The 17,236-nt window shown below is 37.9% G+C and overlaps 1 protein-coding gene across 1 annotated transcript in view; it reads left to right on the top strand.

Moving 5' to 3' along the window:
- KIF16B (kinesin family member 16B) overlaps nt 1-17,236 on the top strand; it is a 640,246-nt gene that overhangs the window by 578,797 nt on the left and 44,213 nt on the right. The window contains exon 24 of the mRNA XM_007946387.2: nt 12,998-13,081. Within this exon, the coding sequence (XP_007944578.2) occupies nt 12,998-13,081 (84 nt within the window). The remainder of the gene's footprint in view (nt 1-12,997; nt 13,082-17,236) is intronic.

Below are 17,236 nucleotides of genomic sequence, written 5' to 3'. Positions count from 1 at the left end.
TCCTCGGAAGGAAGGTTGGGCAATCCTACTTCCGTAGTGATACTGCCTCAGAAACCCAAGGAGGGGTCGCTATGAGTCGGGGCCGACTTGACGGCAAATAACAACAACAACAACAACAATTTGCCAAGCTGAGACTTGAAATCCGATTGCTCAAAATCCCAGGTTCCAAAAAGGAAAACATGTTAACTGTTCCATTAAATGTGTAAAGAGAGTAATCACATTTTTTTGTTTCTATAAAAATGATGTATGTTCATTGTAAAATTTCAAATAAAGAAAATACAAGAAGGAAGAAACCAGTTACCCCATCATTCTCTAAATATAATTAATTTTGGCATCTAATAAACATTATTTTAATTATCTTGATGAATAACCAAAAAACAAACTCACTGCTGTTGAGTCGGATCCGACTCATAGTGACCCCTCCTTGGGTTTCCAAGGTGGATATCACTACGGAAGTAGATTGCCCAACCTTCCTTCCGAGGAGTGGCTGGTGGTTTGAACTGCCAGCCTTGATAAATAGGTAAAATAAAAGGATGAATATGTAGATTGGTAAAAAATCAAATCAAAGAAACAATAGAAAGAGAATTAATAACTTTATAACATTGGGCTGATTCCAGATAAGCTATTTTTAAGTATAAACGTGTAATTTTACTTAAATTTAACAGAAGTGAAAGAGAAAGTGAAAATGAAATTGCAGAACATTTTTTCTACACATAAGATATATCAATTCCTCTAAAATACTTCTCACTTTAAGAAAAAGGATATGAAAAACATTAAAGTCACTACTTTTCAAATGATGTGTTTCTATTTTATAAATTATCAATTGACACTCATAACGGTAAAACAATTTGCATACTTTACTTGCTCCCACTTTCCAGTTTGTAAGTTATATTAGTATTTTTCCATTATCAAGAATTCTAACATGCACATTCATTTATACATAAATTATATATAATCCCCTCTTTCTTGTGAGTTTACAGTGAGGCAGTATTTACTTTACCATGCTGTCTCATTCCTGAGATCTTAATATTGTGCTGTCTCCTGGTTGATTTACTTTCTCACTTAGTAATATTTTAAAAATGCACCTTGGTATGTTTTCCCTGAGTTCTTATCTGCTTGAGAATGTCTGCCTATGGTTCTTACACTTGAAGGACTCTGGTTAGGTAAACATGATTAGGTAAACAATTCTTGGTTCTCATTTTCTTTTCCTCACAACTTTTTACTTTGTGTTGTTATTTTATGAACTCTGTATACTATATGTTGTTCTTGGGTACTGTCAAGTCGATTCCAACTCACAGTGGCCCCATGTGTACAACAGAATGAAACACTGCCTGCTCCTGCACCATCCTCACAATCATCGCTATGCTTATGCCCATTATTGCAGTCACTGTGTCAATCCATCTCACTGAAGGTCTTCCTCTTGCCTGCTGATCCTCTACCAAGCTTTATATCCTTCTGTGAAACCTGGTTCCTCCTGATTGCATGTCCAAAGTACCTGACGTGAAGTCTCACCATCCTTGCTACCAAGGACCATTCTGCTGTAGTTATTACAAGACAGAATTGTTCATTCTTTTGGCAGTCCATGGTACATTCAATATTCTTTGCTAACCCCAAAATTCAAATCCATTGGTTCTTCAGTTATCCTTATTAATTGTCCACTTTTTCCAGATACATGAGGAATTTGAAAATACTGTGGTTTGTGTCAGGCAAACATAAGACCTCAAAGTGATGTCTTTGCTTTTCAACACTTTTTAAGAGGTCTTTTTTGCACAGATTTGCATATCGCAATAAGTCATCTCATTTCCTGACTGCTGCTTCCATGGGCATTGATTGCGGATTCAGGTAAAATGAAATCCTTGACAAGTTCAGTCTTTTATCCACTTATCATGTTGTTTTTTGGTCCATCTGTGAGAATTTTTTTCTTTATGTCAAGATTTAATCCATAATAGAGGCTGTAGTCTTTGATATTCATCAGTAACTGCTTCAAGTCCTTTTCACTTTCAGCAAATAGGATTGTGTCATCTGCATATCACAGGTTGTGGATGAGTCTTCCTCCAGTCCTGAGGCTGTATTCTTCATGTAGTCCAGCTGTCTTAGTTCTCTAGTGTTGCTATTACAGAAATACCACACATGTATAGGTTAAACAAATAGGAATTTATTCTTTTACAATGTAGGAGGCTAGAGATCCAATTATTATAATGAAATGTGCAAAGACCTAGAGTTAGAAAACCAAAAGTGAAGAATATGCTCAACATTTCTCAAGCTGAAAGAATTGAAGAAAAAAAAAATAAAGCCTTTAGTTGCACTATTAAAGGATTCTGTGGGCAAAATCTTGAATGATGCAGGAGGCATCAAAAGAAGATGGAAGGAATACACAGAGTCACTGTACAAAAAAGAATTGGTCGATGTTCAGCTATTTCAGAAGGTGACATATGTTCAAGAACCAGTGATATTGAAGGAAGAAATTGAAGCTGCACTGAAGCAATTGGCGAAAAACAAGCCTCCAGGAATTGACAAAATACTGATTGAGATGTTTCAACAAATGGATGCAGTGCTGGAGGTACTTAATAATCTATGCTAAGTAATTTGAAAGGTGGCAACCTAGCCAACTGACTGGAAAATATCCATATGTGTGCGCAATCCAAAGAAGGATGATTGAACAGAGTGTGGAATTATTGAATAATATCATTAATACCACACACACAAGTAAAATTTTGCTGAATGCAATTCAAACATGTGCAGCAGTATATTGAAAGGGAACTTCCAGGAACAGAGGCTGGATTCAGAAAGGGATGTGGAGTGAGGGATGTCATTGCTGATGTCAGTTGAATCTAGGCTGAGCAGAGAAAACCAGAAAGATGTTTCCTTGTGTTTTATTGACTTTGAAAAACCATTTGACTGTGTGGATCATTACAAATTATAGACAACTTTGAGAAGAATGGGAATTTCAGAAAATTATGCTCATGAGCAACCTGTACATAGACCAGGAGGCTGTTGTTTGAACAGAACAAGGGCATACTGCATGGTTTAAAATCAGAAAGACTGTACATCAGCGTTGTATCCTTTCACCTACTTATTCAGTGTATATGCTGAGCAAATTATCCAGGAAGCTGGACTATCTGAAAAAGAATGTAGCATCAGGATTGGAGGAAGGCTCATTAATAACTTGTGATATGCCAGTGACACAACCTTGCTTGCTGACTTGAAGCACTTGCTGATGAAGATTAAAGACTACAGTTTGCGGTATGGGTTACACTTCAACATAAAGAAAACAAAATCTTCACAACTGGACCAATAAGCAGCATCATGATAAATGGAGAAAAGATTGGAAGTTATCAATTTCATTTTACTTGGATCTACAATCAACAAACATGGAAGCAGCAGTCAAGAAATCAGACAATGAATTGCACTGCGTAAATCTGATGCTTTTGAGTTGTGGTGCTGGCGAAGAATGCTGAAAGTACCATGGACTGCTAAAAGAACTAACAGATCTGTCCTGGAGGAAGTGCATCCGAAATGCTCCTTGGAAGTGAGAATGGCCAGACTTCGTGTCACCTATTTTGGTGATGTGGTCAGAAGGGACCATTCCTTGGAGAAGGATGTCATGCTTGGTAGGGTGGAGGGTCAACGAAAGAGGGAGAGACCTTTAACAAGATGGATTGACACAGTGGCTGCGATGATGGGCTCAAGTGTAGCAGGGATTGTGGAGCTGGCACGGGATCAGGCAGTGTTTTCTTCTGCTGCGCATCGGGTCGCTATGAGTCGGAAATGACTCAACGGCACCTAACAACATCAACAACAAATCTTCTGCAAAAGACCTCTTTAAAGTACCAAAGAGCTAAGATGTCACTTTGAAGGCGAAGGTGCGCCTAACCCAAGCCATGTATTATCAATTGCCTTATATGCCTGTGAAAGCTGGACAGTGGGTAAGGAAAGCGAAAGAAAAGTTGGTTCTTTTGAATTGTGGTGTTGGTGAGGAATACTGAAAGTACCATGGATTGCCAGAAGAATGAACAAATCTGTCCTGGAAGAAGTACAACCAGAATGCTCCTTGGAAGCGAGAAAGCCAGATTTTGTCTCACTTACTTTGGTCATGTTGTCAAAAGGGACCATTCCCTGGAGAAGGACATCAAGATGGATTGACACAGTGGCTGCAACGATGGGCTCAAGTGTAGCAAGGATTGTTAAGATGGTGCATGGGTGGGCAGTGTTTCATTCTGTTGTACACAGGGTCACTAGGAGTGGGAGCTGACTCAATAGCACCTAACAACAACAATAGAGGTCCAAATTCAGAATGTTGACACTAGGGGCTGGTTAAAGGCCCTTTGACCTTGGGCTTCAGCTCTGTTCCAGGCCCACTGGAGCTGGAGGCTTCTCCTAACTCATGCAGCTCCTGGTTGCTGAGACTGAAGAGCCCAAGATCTATGGGTAAAATGGCACAGTCCTAAGATCAACAGGCAACATGGCAGGCCACTAATTCAAGGCCACAAACTGGAGATGAAGACTCAGTCAAATGCAGGATCCAAAATGTGCCAAAAAGCTACTGATATTTCTCAAAATGTCTCCATATATACTGGAAGCAGGGCATACCCCAAAGGCAACTCCCCTTCCACTGATTAATATTTCACGGTAGATTCCACCATGGAGTTGATTACATCACATCTGATCTCATCATGTGGAATGACTACATCTGCCATGCCACTCGAAATCACGGCCCAGCCAAGTTGACTCGCCACCTTAACTACCACACCAGCTTCTCAGATTAGCTCAGCATACAGATAGGGCAAGTATGGAGAAAGGATACAACCCTGTTGTACACTTTTGCTGATTTTAAACTATGCAGTATCCCCTTGTCCTATTTGAACAACTGCCTCTTGGTGTACGTGCAGGTTCCACAAGAACTCAATTAAATGTTCCTGAGTTCCATTCTTTGCAATGTTATCAGTAATTCATGATTCACACAGTCAAATGCCTTTGCATAGTCAATAGAACACAGGTGAACTGTGGTATTCTCTACTTTCAGCCAAGGCCCATCTGACATCAGCGATGATATTCCTTTTCACATTCTGATCTGAATTCTGCTTGAATTTCTCACAGTTTGCTGTTAGTTTACTCCTGCAACTGTTTCTGCATTACCTTCAGCATATTTTACTTGCATATGATATTGATATTGTTCAATAATCTCCATGTTCCATTGGATCACTTTTCTTTGGAATGAGCATGTTATATGGATCTCTTCCAGTCAGTTTGCCGTAGCTGTTTTCCAAATTTCTTGTCATGAACAAGTGAGCATTCAAGCATTGCATCCATTTGTTGAAACCTCTCAATTGGTATTCTATCAGTTCCTGGAGTCTGTTTTTTTGCACATACTTCAGTGCAGATTGTACTTGTTCCTTCAATAACATCAGTTCTTGATCATATGCTGCCTCCTGAAATTGTTCAATGTTGACCAATTCTTTCTGGTACATTGACTCTGTGTTTTCCTTCCACCTTCTTTTGATTCTTCCTGTGTCCTTCAGTTTTTTGCCCAAAGAATCCTTCAGTATTGCAACTCAAGGCTAGAATTTTTTCTTAGGTTCTGTCAGCATGGGAAATGCAAAGTGTGTTTTATTTACTTTTTGGTTTTCTAACTCCAGGTCTTCACATGTCATTATAGTACTTTGTCTTCTTAAGCTGCCCTTTGAAATTTTCTGTTCATCTCTTTTACTTCATCGTGTCTGCTTTGACATCACTTTTGTTCTTTTCTTTCTCTCTTGTCTTTTTAATGACCTTTTTTTGAGTTCTTCATATATGATGTGCTGGATGTTACCTCAAAATTCATTAATGTTCAGTCTGTCAAATATATTCTTCAGGCGATCTCTAACTTCAGGTGGGATGTACTCAAGGTCATACTTTGCCTTTCATAGACTTGTTTTAATTTTTTCAGCTTCAACTTGAACTTGGGTATGATGAGTTGATGGTCTGAAATAAAATACTGTGAGTGCTAGGTAAATACCTCTGTGCCTATAAGGAAGACATGTTAATACAGCTATTATTCAAATTTATGCACTAACCACTAATGCCAAAGTTGAAAAAATTGAAGATTTTTACCAACTTCTGCAATCTGAAATTGATCAACATGCAATCAAGATGCATTAATAATTTCTGATGATTGAAATGCAGAACTTGAAATAAAAAAATCAGTAGTTGGAAAATAGGGCCTTGCTGCTAGAAATGACGCAGAACATTACACAATAGAATTTTGCAAGACCAGTTATTTATTTATTATAAATGCCTTTTTTCAACAACATATACATGGACCTCAGTAGGTAAAATACACAGGTATCAAATTTGCTATGTGGAAAGAGATGATGGAGAAGCTCCATGTAATCACTCAGGATGAGACCAGGGCCTGACTGGGGAACAGACCATCAATTGCTTATATACAAGTTCAAGTTGAAGGTGAAATATACTGTTTTCTTGTCTGTATTTTTATTTTATTGTGTTTATTTTACTTTTATTCCTGTTAATGGTCACTGTTTTTTCTTTGTCAGTAGTTACAAAGGAAATCAGAGGAGTCTCTCCATGAACAGATTGTCACTCATTTTTCCTGATGTATTTCTCGTGGATATCAAATCTACAGTATCTGCTAGATTAGAAAAATGAAGCAATCAAAATGAAAATTGGTAAATATAAAGTACTTGAGAGGAAATGAAAATGTCCAGATATGAGTACTTATTTCAAATCTTCTGTTTAGTATGAGAAACAAACAAGAAAACTTCAAACTAAGAAGATGCTGATATGTCTGATATATGAGAGAGGAAGTCAGGGAAATTCAGAATTAGCTTGTCTAAACCACTCATATTCTTTAGTAATTTGTTGAAAATACTGCTTTTCATACAGTAGCAGTTGAATAAGTTTAGTAAAATGGAAAAGGGTTTTTTGTTTGTTTGTTTGTTTGTTTTGTGGAGGGTGGTTCTCCAGGCACAATTATGTGTCCTAACCAGTGGCTCTTTCGATCATGGCAATATACAGTTTAATTGATGGATCAGAAATTCGGCCTATAGAGGATTACATTTACTGTTCTACTTTAATATAAATGAAACAGTGGCTTTGTAATTGTGGAGAGATAAAGTTCAAACCTCTATTTGAGCCTGGGTTTCTAACTATTCTAAGAATTGTTTTGAAAATGAGGAAACAATTCCTACCCCACATCCTTTAGCCCTATTCCAGTTACGTTGAGGGTCAGCATCAGGGCCCTCTCTTTCACCATTTTTATGATACTCATTTGTTTAAGCTGAAGAAGCCACTCTAGGTAAAGATGATGGTGGTCTTTTGTTGTTGTTCTTTCTGGAAACACAATGATTTTACCAATGTGACTATAATATGTTCTATGTCAGCAACTATTGTTACCTATTCAAATAGCTTCCTCTTACTCCTGTTCCACCACCCTACCTCCTTGGCTATTTTGCTGTTACATATTTTTTCAGTATAAGCTAGTTTTAGTTTTGTTTTATTTTTGAGCACTTTAAGAAAAATATTCTTTCAGAATGGATTGGTTTAGATAGCTGATCAACAGTCCATCAGATGAGAATATTTGCACTTTGCAAGTAAAGTAATTGATGGAAATATATCTTTGCCAGAGCAGGTGGTTAAAAATATTGAACATATAAACATAATTGGACCAGATGGAATTGTTAATACCCAACAGTTTTTAACTTGCAAAACTGGTAACTTCATCTCATTCACTAAGAGCTTATGAATAACAAGGTCTAAACAGCACTGTTAAGATTCTTTAAAGAGGAGTTATGGAGACAGTTTCTCCTACCAGAGGAAAGAGATTCACTCGTGCTTCAGTTGGAAAGTTGTTTCTGCTGTAAACTTACTTATGTTAATGGTGGCGGTATTATATTAAAAATTTGCTTCATAGCCTTGCCTTTCTACTTTGGCTTGTTCAGTTACTACAGCATTTCCAGTTCCACCAGTAGGACACTGTCTTAGTCTCTTAGTGCTGCTGTAACAGAAGTACCACGTATGAGTGGCCTTCACAGATAGAAATGTATTTTCTTATAATTTAGAGACTAGAAGTTTTGAATTCAGAGCACTGGCTCTGAGAAGCCTCTCTCTGTCGACTCTGGAGGAAAAGTCTTGTTACAGATTCTTTGGCATTCTTCTTGGTTTTCTTTGGAGATCTCTAGGTGACATCTGTCTTTCTCTATTTGTCCTTACTTCTGTGCCCAGTCTGCTCTGTTTATATTTCAGAAGTGATTGGCTTAAGATACATGCTACACTAATAGTGTTTCCTTTATTATGTTCATGATGGCCTGTATCGAAATAGGATTACAATTATACACATAAGGGTTAGGATTCCAGCATACATTTTGAGGGGATACAATTCAACCCATAGCAGACATGGACCTAGTAGCTTGCATTTCACATTAGAACTGCTGTTTCTGATCCTTTTTCCCCTCCCTCAACATTTATTTTTAACTGTGTCTAAGGATAGCACCATCATTGTTATTTTTTATTTAGAGAAAGGTAAGGTGATGAGTAGCCCTGGTGCAGTGGTTAAGTGTTTGGCTGCCAACTGAAGGTCAACAGTTTGAACCCACCAGCAACTCATGGGCTTCCTGGCAATGTCTTCTCAAAATGATTTCAGCCTAGGAAACCCTATAAGGCAGTTCTACTCATTATACAGTGTTTCTATGAGTTGGCTTCAACTCAACAGCACACAACAACAACAAGGTGATGGGGTAGGAGGTTAATAAAAACTCTAAATTCACCGTCATTGAGTAGATTCTGACTCATGGAGACCCCAGTTGAGTTTTGAAGGCTGTAAATCTTTCTGGAAGCAGACAACTTCATTTTTCTTCCACGGAGCAGCTTTATGATTAGCAGCCAAATACCTTAACCACTGTGCCACCACATTTGTTAGTCAGTGGTAGAATTTTACCTTTCATGCAGGTGACCTCGGTTTGATTTCTAGCCAATGCACCTGAAGAGCAGCCACCACTCATCTCTCAGTGGAAGCTTGAGTTTTGGTATCATGCTGAACAGGTTTTAGTGATGCTTAGTGTGGACTAAGACAAGAAAGAAAGGTTTGGCAATCTACTTCTGAAAAATCAACCTATCTAAACACAATGGCCCAATTCCATTTGTACATGAAGTCACCATGAGTCAGGGGCTGACTCAGAGGAAGCTAAAAACAATGTGACAAGGAAGTAACTAATTGTACAATCCCAGGATGGGCCTTTGGGGAGCTCACCTTCAGACCCATTCTCCTTTCCTGTTGTTTTCTACTGCTGTTGCTGACCACGCTGTTTCCTATTCTGTTTATGGAGTACAGATCCTCGGTGGAGTTCATTTGATATCTCTTTTTGGAACTATTGATGTGCACTGCCTAGCAGGCATGGCTTCGTATTTCTGGTTTAATATATGCAAGGAGGAGCTACTTTTTAAATCTGAATCCTGCACTCCCAAAGGCTTCAAAAGGGCTTTTACTAGAGGTACATGGGCCTCCTTGGAAGCCACTCCCCATACACTACAGACTTCCTCTTACAGCCTTGTCATGATAAAGTCAGTCTTGATTCTTTATCTTGACTCTGCCACCCCATGGCCTTGAACGTTTCTAAGTCACTTAAGTTTGGGCCTGCATTTCTTCATCTCTGAACTTAGACAGTTGAATATTATAATCTTAAGATTATATTCCTAAAGGTAATTTAAGATTCTCCTTTTCTCTCTGAAATCTGAACATCATTGTACATAATTTAGACATAATTATTTCACAGGCTGGATATTATTAGCACAAAATAGTAGCCTCTGTCTGGGAAGAGAGAATTAGAGTTGACTATGAGGAAATTGAAATGCTTATTCCCTTCCTAATTCAGCTGCCTGAAATCCCTTTAGTGTACCATTTCTGAGTTAGCATGTGGGTGTGACTATAAATTTCCCCTGACAAAAACTACATCATCTCATCAGCCACATAAGAAAACAGCAAACCAGCCAACTGTGAAAGCATGCTTGCCAAGCTTTCAAAATCATTGCATTGGGAGGAGACACATTTGTATGAAATGAAATCTAGGCTGGTTAAAGCTCAAAAGTTAGGTTCTGGTATACCTGTCTTCACTAAGCTGCAACATAGAGGGAGTGTGTGTGTGCTAGTGAGGCCAGGGTTCCAGAAATTCCTTTGCTTCATGAAGCTACACAATCAGTGCAGTGCATGGGGAGAGAACACAAGGGCATGTGGGCATGCTGCTATGTTAGCAATTATTAGATCTCTAACAACTAGTAATAATAGCTACTATCACTACATTAATTCTTCACTAGTTGTTTTTAATTTTTTTTCAGGGGAGAGTACTCAGGTTCAGGGAAACACAGATAGTTAGCTAGTTACTTGTCAAGTAGAGAATGAAACTAGCTCTTACCCAATGGCCATGTTCTTTCGCTTTACCGTGAACTGATTTTAAAATCAAATGTCTGTAACAGAATTGCCATGTTGGTGAGAAAAGGAGCAAAAGAGTAAATAATAAAAAATTTAAAAGAAAAGTAAATCCATCTGTTGGTGCTTTGGTAGAAAGATATTTGCTAAAGGAATAAACATCTGCCTGGACTTCAGTTAACTTTGAAAAGGAACTACACAAACATCAAAGACACTTTAAGAGAATGAAAAGGCAGCCTACAAAGTGGGAGAAGATACACAAAATGCAAAAATTAATACAAGTAATTTCTCTTAACAATAAGATAAGGGAGGACATCTAATAAAAATGAACAAAAGACTTAGACATTTCACAAAAAATGACTGTTCAGATGGTAAATGAACATGTGAAAAAGTGACCTGTGTTATTAGTCATTAGAGAAATGCAAACTTGAACTATACAGGAAACGATTACATACCCACCACTAAATGGCTAAAATGAAAAAGATCGTAATACTGATCTTGGTAAAGACCTAGAATAGCTAAATCTCTCAAACACTGCTGATGGGGGTGCTCAGTTAGGAAAACTAGTTTGAAAACTGTTTAATGTTTTTGACTAAAGGTAAATATATATATACTATATGACCCACATTTCCACTTCTGACACTGTGGCCAATAGAAATGTGAACCTGTATTCATCAGAGGGTCTGTTGGAAGAATGTTCGTAGCAGCCTAATTCCTAATAGCAAAAAACTGGAAGTTAACCAAAAGCCCAATAATGAGAATAGAGAAATAAATTGTGGAATAAATCTCACGATGGAATGCTATATACCAGTGAGAATAAGTGATTTGTTGCTACATATAATAACACAGATGGATCTTGCAAACATGGTATTGAGCAAAAGAAGGTAAATACAAAAATTTCCTACTGTATGATACCATTTATATGAAGTTGAAAAATAAGAGAAACACTATGCTGTTAGAAGTCAGTCTAGTAGTTGCTTTTGCAGGATTAGTGACTGGAAAACATCTGGGGGAGCTCCTTGGGTACTGGCAAGGTTCTCTGTCTTGATCTGGCTTACACATATGTGTTCAAATTTGGAAAATTACCATCATATTCTTCACTTGTGATATGTACATTTTATGTATGTATATTATACTTTATATTAAATTTTAAAGTACTATATTTACACATACTTATGGTTAATTTTTGACTGTTACTGCAACAGTATAAACTTAAAGTGAATTATTTCCATTTACATATGAAACAAGAATTTTGTGGCATACTGGGATATATATTGTGAGAGAAATGTTAATTTTACTTGATTATACTTCACTGGCTTCTGAATTTGTCTGAACTTGGCAGGATGAGGAAGGAAGAAAATAGTGAATTCTGTCAGCACCAGCAATTATTGCTGCTTTGCACTCACTCAACCGAAGCAACTCTGGCTGCCCAGGTTTTCACAAGCTTAGAGCCCTTTCTTGCCTGAGAGTCTTGTACTAAAGCATACCTTCTTATTATAATTTGTATACCTCCAAGAAGAGAAACATAAGGAAAATGACTCTGACATTCTGGCTATAACAAATTCTAAGTCTTCATTTGCATTAGTAACTGAAAAATGCAATATGGAATGGGGAACCTTAGCAATGGTCTTAGAACTATTTTTAAAATTGTTCAAGTAATATATAGGTTGAATTTTCAAATTCTCACCTCAACACAAATGATTCCATTTCAGTATATGAAAGGTATTGAAAGAAGAACAAATTTACATTCCAGAAAATACAAATTGGGAAGCACCATTTGGCACAGAGTCTGATAGGCCGTCTGAGACAGAACGTTTAGAATCAGATCTGTCCTTGCTTAGAGTTCACACCATCCTACCTTCGCATTTGACCACTGTGGAATCTGACCAAAGGTTGTCTAATCTGATCAAGGTCAGCCAGTGAGTGGTTGGGGGCAAAAGCAAAGCAAGACCCACCATCTTTAAAACTTTTGATCTCATTCTCTTATACCACATTAAAAAAAAAAAAGTAACAAAACTCACTGCTATCGAGTCGATTCTGACTCATAGCAACTGCTATTGGGTTTCTGAAGCAGTAAGTCTTTACAGAAGTAGACTGCTCCATCTTCCTTCCTTGGAGCAGCTGGTAGATTTGAACCATCAACCTTCAGGTTAGCAGTCAAATGCTTTAGACATTACATCACCAAAGCTCCATCCCACAATAGAGATTCTAAATAATAAATGAATAATAACCCAAAGACATAGGTGCAATATTAATGCAGGTTTTTTTTTTTTTTTAATTTTTATTGTTGCTTTGGCTGAAAGTTTACAGAGAAAATTCACCTTCCATGTAGCAGCTCACACTCTTTGTCTCGTTGTTGTTGTTATGTGCCGTCGAGTCGGACCCGACTCATAGAGACCCCTCCTCAGGTTTCCGAGGCAGTATCATTAAGTAGGTTGCCCCATCTTCCTTCCGAGGAGTGGCTAGTGGGTTTGAACTGCCAGCCTTGCAACAGGTCCCCTCCCACTTCCTCCCCATAGTTACCTCTTCCCTGTGTCCTTCCCTCCCATTAATGTAGTTCTTTTAAAATATGTATTTCAGCTTGCTACCCTCGAATTCCCCCCAAAGAAGTTATTTGGAAACAAGGATGAACGTGTGATTGCTGAGAGGCGAAGTCACTTAGAGGTAACAGAATTCAACTTTTCTTCCTCTGGTGTGTGTGGAAGATGTGCCATGATTGGCTAATAAGAATTGTTCCCGTTAAACACCATTACTTTTTTCATCAATATGAAGGTGCTGCTTCATTAACACAGGAGATGGCAGCAGTAGATTTTAAAGTAATGATACTGGTTTATTGAAAATATAAGCCCTTATCCCTCTTCTGGTGAATAGAACACTATACAGGTTTTTAAGGAGATACATTTATTCTAAGGGTTAGGAAACAGGTTGTGGGTGAAAACTAAATATTCACCATAGACAGATGGTGTTAATGCAGGATGAAGGTACAGAACTGGCTGTAAAAATTTAGAATTAATTAACTGAAGATTTATACTATTGCATCATGTTACTTTTTCAAGATAGTTGGAAGCAAAAAGACACATACCTTATTTTAGTCATAGTCATGGTTATTTTCTTTTGACTTACTTTTTCTTTTTTTAATGTCTGAGCCAACTACATGTAGAACTCTGGTTTACAACAAGTGTTTTTCTGCTGCCTCACTGCCAGTACACATTCCTGTCTAATTTATCTAGTTTGCATTTCTTCTAAGGATGGAGTTGCTTTCGTGGTTGGAATGTAGTGCTTAGGAGCATGAGTCCATGTACTGAGACTTTGCATGCACCACTGTGTTTCTTTGAGAACAGTAGGAAGGGTGAGTGCAGAATCACAGGTAGTCATCTATTGTTGGCCACTCAGTTGCCATTTTAAGCCATTGAGGCAGACATAAGGACAAAAGAATAAATAACTCACTATTGTCTTTTTTCAATAAGTTCGAGTCCCCTTTGCTTTTTCTTTAAGAGGGATATGACCTATTGCAGATGAAATCAAATAAGAAAAAGCCTGAGAGAGCCCTTTCTGAATTATGAGGTACTACTTAAAAATTAGGAGCTCTGGTAGCATAGTGGCTAAAGCACTTGACTGCTAACCAGAAGGCTGGTGGTTCAAACCCACCAGCCACTCCTCGGAAGGAAGGTTGGGCAATCCTACTTCCGTAGTGATACTGCCTCGGAAACCCAAGGAGGGGTCGCTATGAGTCAGGGCTGACTCAACAGCATATAACAACAACAACAACAACTTAAAAATTAGGTATTATTCTTATTCCTCATGACACTCAGTTTGAAATGGCTGCCCATGGAATCCACTTTATGTTGACGGACCAAGCATTAGGGAAATGTCACAAGCTGGAGGTCCCAGTGAGGGCAGAAAAGACATGTGGAGGAAATGGAGAAAATTAAGAGTAGGAGGTTGTAAACCATGAGGGGAATTTTAGAAGTTTGAGATCTTCAATATGGAACCTGTCTGAGGAAAAACAAGTCTCAGGGTATGGCCAGGCATAAGATTGTTTGAGTTAAACTATGGAATTACAAATTTGAAGAGATCCTAGAACTTTTAAGACTGACCTTTGGATGAGTCATTGCAGGCCCCTAAAAATCATCCTATTATGCCATGACCCTAATATCCAACTGAAGAATTTGCCTTCAAAGAAAAGCTTATCTTGGTGAGCCTGCTTAATTAAATTCTCTTAAAGGTTTGTTTGTGCCATACAAAATAAATAAATAAAAATAGAACTAGCAATAGTTTTCTTTGTTTTCTTTACCTGACCCTTATCTGCCTCAGTTATGACCTCGACTTATCATTAATGGAAGCATGGAGAATGACAACATATAAAAACAAGTTCATAAATGATAGATTGTTGTTGTCCCAGCTGCACAGTGCTCTGATTATATTTGTGTGATGCCCAGTTGTGCAGTAATAGATTCGATATTCTGTGTGCTGTGTTTTGTGAGCACTATGGGACCCTTGTCCTCCACCTTCCAGTGTCAGAGTAAAGTTCAGGGCAACCTTTCATTCTTGGTACTTTCAGATGGAAGCCTCATTTGTTCTTTCAGTCTCTCCTACTTAATTACATAGTTCTACTAATCTATTTATAGTTGAGGAATAGGGTTTTATTTTGATGTACCTATTCAAAGATTCCTTCTGTTGCCTTTATTGTTGTTCACTGTTGGTATTATGCTCTGGTAGCATAGTGGCTAAGGCACTTGACTGCTAACCAGAAGGCTGGCGGTTCAAACCCACCAGCCACTCCTTGGAAAGAAGATGGGGCAATCTCCTTCCGTAGTTATACTGCCTCGGAAACCCAAGGAGGGGTCGCTATGAGTTGGGTCTGACTTGACAGCACATAACAACAACAACAACAACTAATCTATTTATTGTTGAGGAATAGGGTTTTATTTTGATGTACCTATTCAAAGATTCCTTCTGTTGCCTTGATTGTTGTTCACTGTTGGTATTATGGAGAGAGGCACTTAAATTTTAAATTAAATGCATTTCAACTAATGTTGACAATTATATCTTAGAACATTATATTCTTTTCAAGGAGCAAGAACAATTTAGCATCACTTTTTTGGACAATTCATCTAAGATTTTTGAGTTAATTTCTTGTGACCATTGTCACTTCTTTTGATCTCCTAACATTAGAAGTTAGTGCTTGAATTAGTATATTTTCCTGTGAAAATTTTTCCTTTTTTTTTTTTAATTTTATTGTGCTTTGGATGCACATTTACAAAGCAAATTTATTTTACATTCAACAGTTCATACACATTTGATTTCATGACCCAGTTACCATCCCCAACTATAAAAACCTCGCCTCTCCTCCCGTCCCTGTGACTATTCCCTGTGCTCTTCTTAACTATGCATTCCTGTCTGTCCAGCTTGCCCTCCATGTGAATGTTGCCCCTCTGGTGTCTCCTGGCTAATTGCTCTGAGGGGTACATCTCCCTAGAGTAGGTATGTGCATTGCCCTTGGGAAGTTGTTCTGCATGTAGGTCTTTCTACCATTGTACTTAGAGTGAATCTGTGGGAGGGAGTCCATTTCTACACCCAAAGGGTAACCCAGGGCCATGGTCTCCATAGTTCCACCAGACTCTATCCAACCAGGAATTCTGGCCATTTTTGTGTTTTTTGGTTTTTGGTTTTTTGTTTTGTTTTTCCCCAAAATTTTTATGGTTATTTGGGTGAAATTTTACAGAGCAATTTCATTTTCCATACAACACTTCATACACGTTTTGTCTCATGACATTGACTGCATTGAGGTTTGGTATTCTGGGTGCGGTGCTTTTGTGAGCACTCTAGGACCCTTCTCTTCCAACTTCCAGCAACAGAGTAAAGCTCAGGTCACCCTTTCATTCTTGGTACTTTCAGATGGAAGCCATATTTGTTCTTTCAGCCTCTCAGTGTTACATTGGTCACAGTGTAAGAGCTCTCTTCCCACTTCCTCCCCATAGTTACTTCTTCCCTGTGTCCTTACCTTCCATGCACTCCTGTCCCCAAGCGGTCTCCCTGTGCATACACTACCCTTCTGTTCTCCTATGATTGGTCTCTCCAAGGAGTATATCTACCTGATATAAATGTTCAGCCTATATGCCATTCTTTTATTTGGCTGGCTGATCTTCCTTTTTAATGTAATTCAAGAAACATTTATTTAATTCCTAATAATGTTAGAGGCAGTGCTAGGTGTGATATAAAATACAAAGATAAGACATTGTTTTCCCCTCCAAAAGCATATGTTTAAATTTCTATATGAAATTTCACCCAGAGGTTAATATAAATATATATGCACATACAGAAAGTTGGATTCCACTAGGACAAATCTTCATTAGCTATACACATAGTGTTTGTTCATTTATCTGACAGATTCTTCAATCCAGAATTGCAACTATAAATTTTCTCTAATAGAGCAGCATCAAATAATGTTTTAAACAAGAATTAAGATGCATTTAAGTCTTCCTTGACTAGTAAAATATTTCCAAGATTTGTACCCTGTATTTGAGTCTGTTAGCAAAAAGCATAAAACATTGTCACCTTAGAGATGTAGACACTGTGTTGGAACTTTTCAAGTTATATAACTTAAATATATTAAAAATAACTATTTGTAAACATGGTGGATAATAGCAGAATGTCTAACCGAATGAGATGTCTTGGAGATGAATTTTCTTACTTTGGAGATAGGAATATTATTTTTATGTCAGTGGTGGCGGTATTGGCGATGCTGGTGATATGGTGACCAAGGATGGTAACATTTACCCTTGGGTTTCTAAGGCAGTATCACTACAGAAGTAAATT

This window comes from Orycteropus afer, unplaced genomic scaffold (assembly GCF_000298275.1).
Source record: "Orycteropus afer afer isolate SDZICR_OR568_19922 unplaced genomic scaffold, OryAfe1.0 scaffold00158, whole genome shotgun sequence".
In the NCBI taxonomy this organism is placed as follows: Eukaryota; Metazoa; Chordata; class Mammalia; order Tubulidentata; family Orycteropodidae; genus Orycteropus; species Orycteropus afer.
Note: the sequence above shows the minus strand (reverse complement) of the source record. Positions and strands in the feature narration are given on the sequence as shown.